The sequence below is a fragment of the Limanda limanda genome, chromosome 19 (assembly GCF_963576545.1).
Source record: "Limanda limanda chromosome 19, fLimLim1.1, whole genome shotgun sequence".
NCBI classification, from domain to species: domain Eukaryota; kingdom Metazoa; phylum Chordata; class Actinopteri; order Pleuronectiformes; family Pleuronectidae; genus Limanda; species Limanda limanda.
This window is the reverse complement of record NC_083654.1, coordinates 11977025-11984541: the sequence shown is the minus strand read 5'-3', so window position 1 is coordinate 11984541 and position 7517 is coordinate 11977025. Positions and strand designations below refer to the sequence as shown.

At 46.2% G+C, this 7517-nt stretch overlaps 1 protein-coding gene across 1 annotated transcript in view; it reads left to right on the top strand.

The window, feature by feature from the left end:
• The first annotated feature begins 4153 nt into the window (after positions 1-4153).
• The window catches only part of sdc3 (syndecan 3), a 34096-nt gene continuing 30732 nt past the window's right edge, over positions 4154-7517 (top strand). The window contains exon 1 of the mRNA XM_061093094.1: positions 4154-4468. Within this exon, the coding sequence (XP_060949077.1) occupies positions 4412-4468 (57 nt within the window). The 5' untranslated portion in view covers positions 4154-4411. The remainder of the gene's footprint in view (positions 4469-7517) is intronic.

The following is a 7517-nucleotide window of genomic DNA, read 5'->3' as shown; positions in this document are numbered from 1 at the left end:
TGGTTTTTGATGTTGAATCTGTATCTATAATGTATCCTAGTAGTGACCACATACTTCTGACTGTATAATTGTACATTTGTAAACCCTTGTAATGTAAAAGTGCTTTACCACCCTTTTTGGTATGAGAAGGAAAAAAAGAAAAAAGCTCACTCTGGAAAAAAAAATCTTAGGAAAAAAAAAACCCTGTGCATTTCAGTGTATATTCTCACCTCCTTGGTTGTGACATATGAGTTGTTGTATATTGTAAATTGTAATATCAAATTTTTTGTTTTGAAAAGCCCTTTCTATACAGCGTAGTACTTGTACAAAGATTCGCCACGCTTGGTTTTATCTTTATCTCGTCACTGCTTAACTTAAGACGTCGATCTCCCACTGACTCCCAATCGGACACGTTCTGTTAGACTTTGTGGTGTCTTCTGGTTTATGTTGAAGTTTTCTTTTTTCTTTTTTGACCTTTTTCTTTTTTTTTTTAAAGATCTTTTTATAATAATGCATTACCCCATGAAATGTGTCATGTGTATAGGTATGCTGGCTGGGCGGGAGAAGTAACTTTTACCCATTTAACCCCCCACCCTCGATTATCCATGACTGTTTTCAGGGGTAAACCCGTGGATTGTACAGAGGATATTCTTGTGTTTTTTGGCATTTCTCTAGTGCTGTAAGTGCTGTATCATACTGTCCATGTCCTTTTGGGTGAGAGAGGCAGCCCGCCACAGCGCGGTGTACATTTGGAGCAGCCTTGTGTATATTTACTACGAGCACACCTGTAACCATATGTGTATAGTTAACAGAACCTGTGTATGCTTATTGCCTGGGCAACTATTTTTTGTAACTCCTGTTGTAGATTGTCTCTAAACAATTGTGTGATCTTTATTTTGAAACCAAACTGAACAAAAAAAACTTTGAAAATGTAACTGTCTCATGTGTCTTTCATTGTTTACACAAATGTTGTCATGGGACCAACCAGTCGAGATGTATCCTCACGTTTTGCGGGGAGGTCGCAACCATTTGAAAACCAAACGGTACAAAGGAAGATACAGTTGGGAAAACAAACTATAGAAAAGAACAGATGAGACAAAGATAAAAACCCTCACCCAATCAAAAAACAAAATATCTATTTGAAAAAATAAGGAAGAAGGAATGCAAGAAATCCTGGAAAGAAGTCATTAATACTGAAAACATGAGCAATTTAGTTTGAAATGAGAAACCAAGACTTTTTTTGAATAAGCCTAATGGATATTTGAAGGTAACTTCTTCCAATTTGAAGGAGCCTGAAACATGAAAGTGTTATCAACTTCCTCAGATGCAAAGCTTCTTAGGGAGTAATTAGGTGTATAAGAAAACGAAACGGGAAGGATATTCTAAGTTGATGCATTTGAAAACAAAAGAATGAATTTGGCCTTGTGTCTAGAAGGAGCCACCTGAGTGTGTAAAGAAAGAACAACCAAGTATAAATCTGCAGAATCTATAAATTAAGGAGATAAAGAGTAGTTCGAGGCATTCTGGTCTGGCAATAAGAAGTTGTGAAACAAGTGTCTTCTGCACATTTAAATGTAAAACGATGCCTGAAGCGATACAGATTACCGAAATGTACTTTTCTGTAAGTGTGATTCATACTGGCTTAGTGCCAGTGACTTCTCCGGTCTGCAGTGATATAACAAGCGACTACACACAGCCTGAGTCAGAGTGGAGCAGGGCACTTGCTCCTGATGCTCCACTTTCTCCTAAACATGATTAATGAGAGCGACTCCTTAACATGCCAAGGCTCTGACTAATGACAACCAACAATGACGATCAGTTACAGTAATGACGGTTCCCAGCAAGGTACAACTTGTTTAAGTCTTTGGATACCGATGACAAAGGTTATTAGACTCAAAAGACCGTTCCTGGTTTCATTTTCCAGTTAATTACTTATGTGAGCGGTGGTGAAAGGCTTCCTATCATCAAACCAGGCGCATAGGTGAAAGGCTACCGGTGTTTGAGGAGCGAACAAAAGACGAGTCGGTCCACACAGCGGTCGAAAACACAGATAATCATTGTTTTGGCATGAGTAATGAGTCTCGCTGTGGCGTTAAAGAGGTATCTTATCAAAACACACCTTCCCTCATTGGTTTGTTTCCGTTTTATCTTTTTAAGGAGTCCGGAGGAAAGGAATAAACCTGTTCTTACCTGTCTGGTTGTTGTTTGGAGCATGCTGGGCCTGAATGGATACAGGAAGGAAGTTACTCTGAAAAACAAGTCGGACTGGGTGTGATGTCGGAGGCAGTTATCCTGCGGCTTTGTTGATTCTTTAAAAGAGATAATACAACCACAAGCAGTGAGGGTGTGTTACCTGCAGTGATTTATAAACCACCTGGACGCTGCAGTATGAGTTCAGGCTGTGAGGGAGGCTCATTAGGCCGGGGGGCTGTTAATGATCAACCATATATAAGAGTGGGCAACTGTGCCTGGGCCCTGAACTCACATGGGCCCCGAAGGCCTGTGTTCATTGTGCGTCAGCCGCTTTTGCAGTAATTTGATTTATTGCAAGGTTATGTGGGAAGAGAATATACAGCAAGTGGCTGCAAGGTGGGTCCTGCTTTACCTTGTTGTCAAGCAGTCCGATAGAGGGGAGGGGCCTCATGTATGTCACACCTCATACAATATATAGAATTTATACATTTGTGTTCAACCACATGGACTTTAAATTGACCATAGGTGTGAAAGTGAGTGTGATTGATAGTTTCGTTGTACCTCGACCCTCTCGTGAAAGATGGACGCCATGTCAGACCCCCAAAAGTGAAGCCAGGGGGCTTAAGGACACCTGGATGACACCACGGGAGCAGAATGGAGGCTTTTTACCTATTATTTTTCGTTTTTTTTAACGTTTTGCCATTTACTTCCATTGTACTGGATCTGGCTGCACCACTGTTTACCCCCTGAAACCCAGTGGACAGTGGTGAATTTTCATTTTTGGGTGAAGTATCTCTTTAATTAAGTCATTCTCAGACATGACCTCCCGGGAAATCATACACACATGCACCTCCTGCTGAGAAAATAGAGAGGAGCTGCGGAGGCCAGTGAAATGTCTGAAAGCAGCTTTACACCTCACCAGGGCTGCAGCTACATGGAGGAGCCAGTGAAGAACGTTTTGGAACAACATGTCACTGTAAAGATCAGATGGCCACCTTAAGCCAAGAGTTTATATTGTATTGTATATTATTTATATATTTATATTGTCTCAGTGTTTGCACAGTGACTTTCAGGCTCAATTCATGAAGCTCAATTAAGTTGACATGTCATGTCATAAAGATAAGGTGTTAGGAGGTGTCCACTTGGATTAGCGGTAGATCTTTTATCCATTTACAACAGGCTGTGATTCCGCCCTTCGCTTCTTCAGGGTTAGCCCGACTGGTTGCTAGGCGACACAACTAGGCGGTATAAATATTAATTGGAGTTACGTATAGTAGGCTCAGGTGTCGGTGACTCCGACCGTGACGCAGCCAATCACAGCGAAGGAGAGCGGCTCTGAAGGCGGAGGTGTGCTAAATGGAACCACCTCAGTGTGTGTGTGTGTGTGTGTGCGTGTGTCTGTGTGTGTGTGTGTGTGTGCGTGGGGCTGCGGGTGCCTCAACGAGCTGCAGGGGGCGTCCTCGCCCCGGCTCGCTCGGAGATCCCCCCCCCCCCCATCTCACTCACACACACTCACACACACTCTCTCCCAGGCCAAACAGCGTCGCCATACGGAACATCCTGCCCTCAACGGAGAGGGGGGGAAGAGGGGGAGGAGAGAGAGAGAGAGAGAGCCTTGAGTGTATAGAGCGAGAAAGAGAGAGAGAGAGAGAGCCTTGAGTGTATAGAGCGAGAGAGAGAGAGACACACAGAGAGAGAGAGCATTGATTGTATAGAGCGAGAGAGAGAGAGAGAAGATGAGAGAGAGAGAGAGCCTTGAGTGTATAGAGCGAGAGAGAGAGAGCGAGCAAGGGTAGAGAGAGCCTTGAGTGTATAAAGCGATATTCAGGGAGAGAGAGAGAGAGAGCATTGATTGTATAGAGCGAGAGAGAGAGCCTTGAGTGTATAAAGCGAGAGAGAGAGAAAGAGAGAGAGAGCGAGCAAGGGTAGAGAGAGCCTTGAGTTTATAGAGAGAGAGAGAGAGAGAGGAGGAGGTCTGGCGTCTCCCGGTACTAACTCTCCGGGCTCGCGCACATCCGCTCGCAGCAGCAGACCGTTCGCCCGGTGACCGGAAGCAGCCGTGAAGCCGTGGATTAAACACAAGCCGACACCGGAGCGCGTGTGAAGCGGGACCGACCACCGACCCTCACGAGACGAGAGCAGGCTTTTGTGTCCCCCCCCTCACCTCCTCCTCTTCCTCTTCTCCCCCCCCCCTGAAGGCAGCGGCGGCACCGGGACTCTGTGCACGCGCGTCCCGACCATGAAGCTGCCGTGGCTGCTCGCGCTCCCGGCGCTCCTCCTCGCGCACACCGCCGCGGTAAGCACGAGCCTTCTTCACCTTCTTCACCTCCTCCTCTCTCTCCTTTGTTCACCGGGAGCTCCTGTGTGTGCACCGGGGCGGTTTGTGTGAATATATATGTGTGTGTGTGCGTGCGTATGTGTGTGTGTGTGTGTGCGTGTGCACAGCTACTATCACCGACACCGTGGTTCCGGTGCTCGGTGGAAATCCTCCACTCGACCTACATAAGGCGATCAGCCCCTCATGGAGTCTCCGTGCACCCCCCTCGCAGCTCTCACACTCACACACACATGCACACACACACACACACACACCAGCCTTTGTGTCTCAGTGTCGGGGTTTATTATGGCCTGCACTCCCTCGAGTCAGGGGGTGAGTGAGTGTGTGTGTGTGTGTCGGTAATTAGCGGGTTATCTCTAATTGAGCTTGATTGCGGGTCTTTGTGCGGAGCCTCGGTCTGTGGTGTCTGTGTCACCAGCTCACATCCTGCCGCTAATTCAGGGAGCCAGCTCCTACTGCGGCTCCAACGACTTTAGTGTGTTGGTCCGTGTGTGTGTATGTGTGTGTGTGTGTGTGTGTGTGGGTCCGTGTGTGTGTGTGATTGGATGTCCGATCGCCACCTGTGAGGTGCGCGCTCCATTTTAAGCCAGATCTTATTGTCCAGATGCCAGAATCCAACCGGGGACATTATCCCGTCCCGTCCGTCACTAACGTGTGTGTGTGTGTGTGTGTGTGTGTGTGTGTGTGTGTGTGTGTGTGTGTGTGTGTGTGTGTGTGTGTGTGTGTGTGTGTGTGTGTGTGTGTGTGTGTGTGTGTGTGTGTGTGTGTGTGTGTGTGTGTGTGTGTGTGTGTGTGTGTGTGTGTGTGTGTGTGTGTGTGTGTGTGTGTGTGTGTGTGTGTGTGTGTGTGTGTGTGTGTGTGTGTGTGTGTGTGTGTGTGTGTGTGTGTGTGTGTGTGTGTGTGTGTGTGTGTGTGTGTGTGTGTGTGTGTGTGTGTGTGTGTGTGTTCGCTCGCAGCAGTGTGTGTCTGTGGCTGAATGTGGGTGGGGTAACGGGGAAGTTAACGGCGATGCGGTGCGCGAACGAAGCCTCGGTTGGAATGATGTCATTGGGAATCACGACGGGGAAGCTGATTAGGAATGCGCGAATCCCCCCCCCCTTCCTCAACGCACACACACACACGTTCACACACCTCCCCAGATCCACGCCGAGCTTCACGCACCCCCCCCATAGCGCGCCCACACCTTCCGTTCCGTTACCGACGGATCCAGATTTATCCTCTGAGGAGGAGGAGGAAGCTCCACGAGTCATTGAGAGAAAAAGGAGAAGGTGAAGAAAATATCAAAACACAAATCTGCTGCTCTATGTAAATTACGGAGAAGACAACAATTCCCTGTGTGACACAGTGTGTAGTATGTGAGTGTGTAGTTTTATTTATAACTGCACTGAGGCTTGAGCTCATTTATTTTCACATCTGCTGTGCTCAGTGTAAAATGTGTTCAAGTCCAGTGAAACCTGGAGGAAGACTTGAAGTTTGCTGACACTTTTCAACCGAAGTTTCACGTACATGGTTAAAATTCTTCTGAGTTGAATTAAATTTAGCTAAAAATCTATCAATATTTTAAGTAACGTTACTAATTTTTTAAGTGGACTGTATTTATTAAGCATTTTCCTAAGCCCTTTTACAAATTGCATTAATCTCTATAAAAAGATCCTTATGCAGAATCTCTAAGTGACAGGATCTGGAAGCACGTTTGAGCAGGCTTCGATTGCCCGCAGTTTAAGAACCTGGTCACAAACACCCAAATATTTCAGTGGCCAACCTTCGCCATCTGTTCACTTCCAATCTGTGAGAGTGATTTCATAATTAAACTTTCGCTTCCTGTGGCAAAGCAAAATGCAGCGTGGCTTAGGGTGCGGCCTACCATGCGAATGTGAAACGAACATCGCAAGGCAAAGTTCACCAAAGTTTTAACACCTCGCCATGACTGGAAGTGAACGGGAGTCTTAGGTTCACCACGGAAACATTCACGTAGGTCTGATCGGGCCTTTAGTGTGGAGTTCAACTCGGGGGGGAACTTTGACCCTAGATATTCAGGTATGTGTGAATACTGGGCCCTCACATTCCGTGTAGCGAGAGAAAGAGGAGGAACACATGGATCAAAATGCGTCGGTTGTCAGCCTTTTATCTGCTCTCATAAGCAGATAGATGTCAATAGAGATCAGTCAAACTAACCCCTGGAACACAGACAAAAAGTATCCCTGTTTGTGTTCTGTGAGAAAATAGTCGGACGCTCAGTGACAGAGTCTTGGCTCGAATATCTGCTGTGAACTCCGGAAGCTCCAAATTACTGTCTGCTCCAGCCAGAGGCTAATTTGTGATCCGACGATAGCTGAAGAGCTTCGATATTGAACTTGCATTTGCAGAACTTTTTCTACCACCCATTCATACACTGCTCTCACAGCTATCAGGGGCAAAGAGGGCCCTCTCTACCACCCACAAAAGTGAACCCACAGAATACAACTTAAGCCCAGTATCATACTCTATATTATACGATGAGCTGCAATGTTGCACAATCACACTTCCATGTGCACAGATTTGAGGTGAGCAGAGACCTGAATTCTGAATTATTATCTTGTTCACTGAGGGAAAACCGCGTTTGACCCAATATTTGTACTGTCAACATCTTGGAGCGCTGTGATACATCGCTGGTTTGTCAGAGGTTTTCAACACCACACACACACAAACACACACGTCTCCAGACACAGTGATTATTAAGGGGTCAGTCAGCTGCAGTCTTTGCCAGAGATCCTTGGCCTCCAGCAGATCTAATCTGTCTGGAAGTGTACAGATGGAGACAGGTGTGACACATATACACACTAAAACACACACACACACACACACACACACACACACACACACACACACACTAAAACACTGTTAGGAGGGCACAGATGGATGCAGGTGTTGCTTTTATAGGTAACACTTGTGAACTATACAAGTCTTGATAATTGCAAGACTTCCCTCAAGGAACCGAGTTGTTTAAACACAGGCACACACTCACACA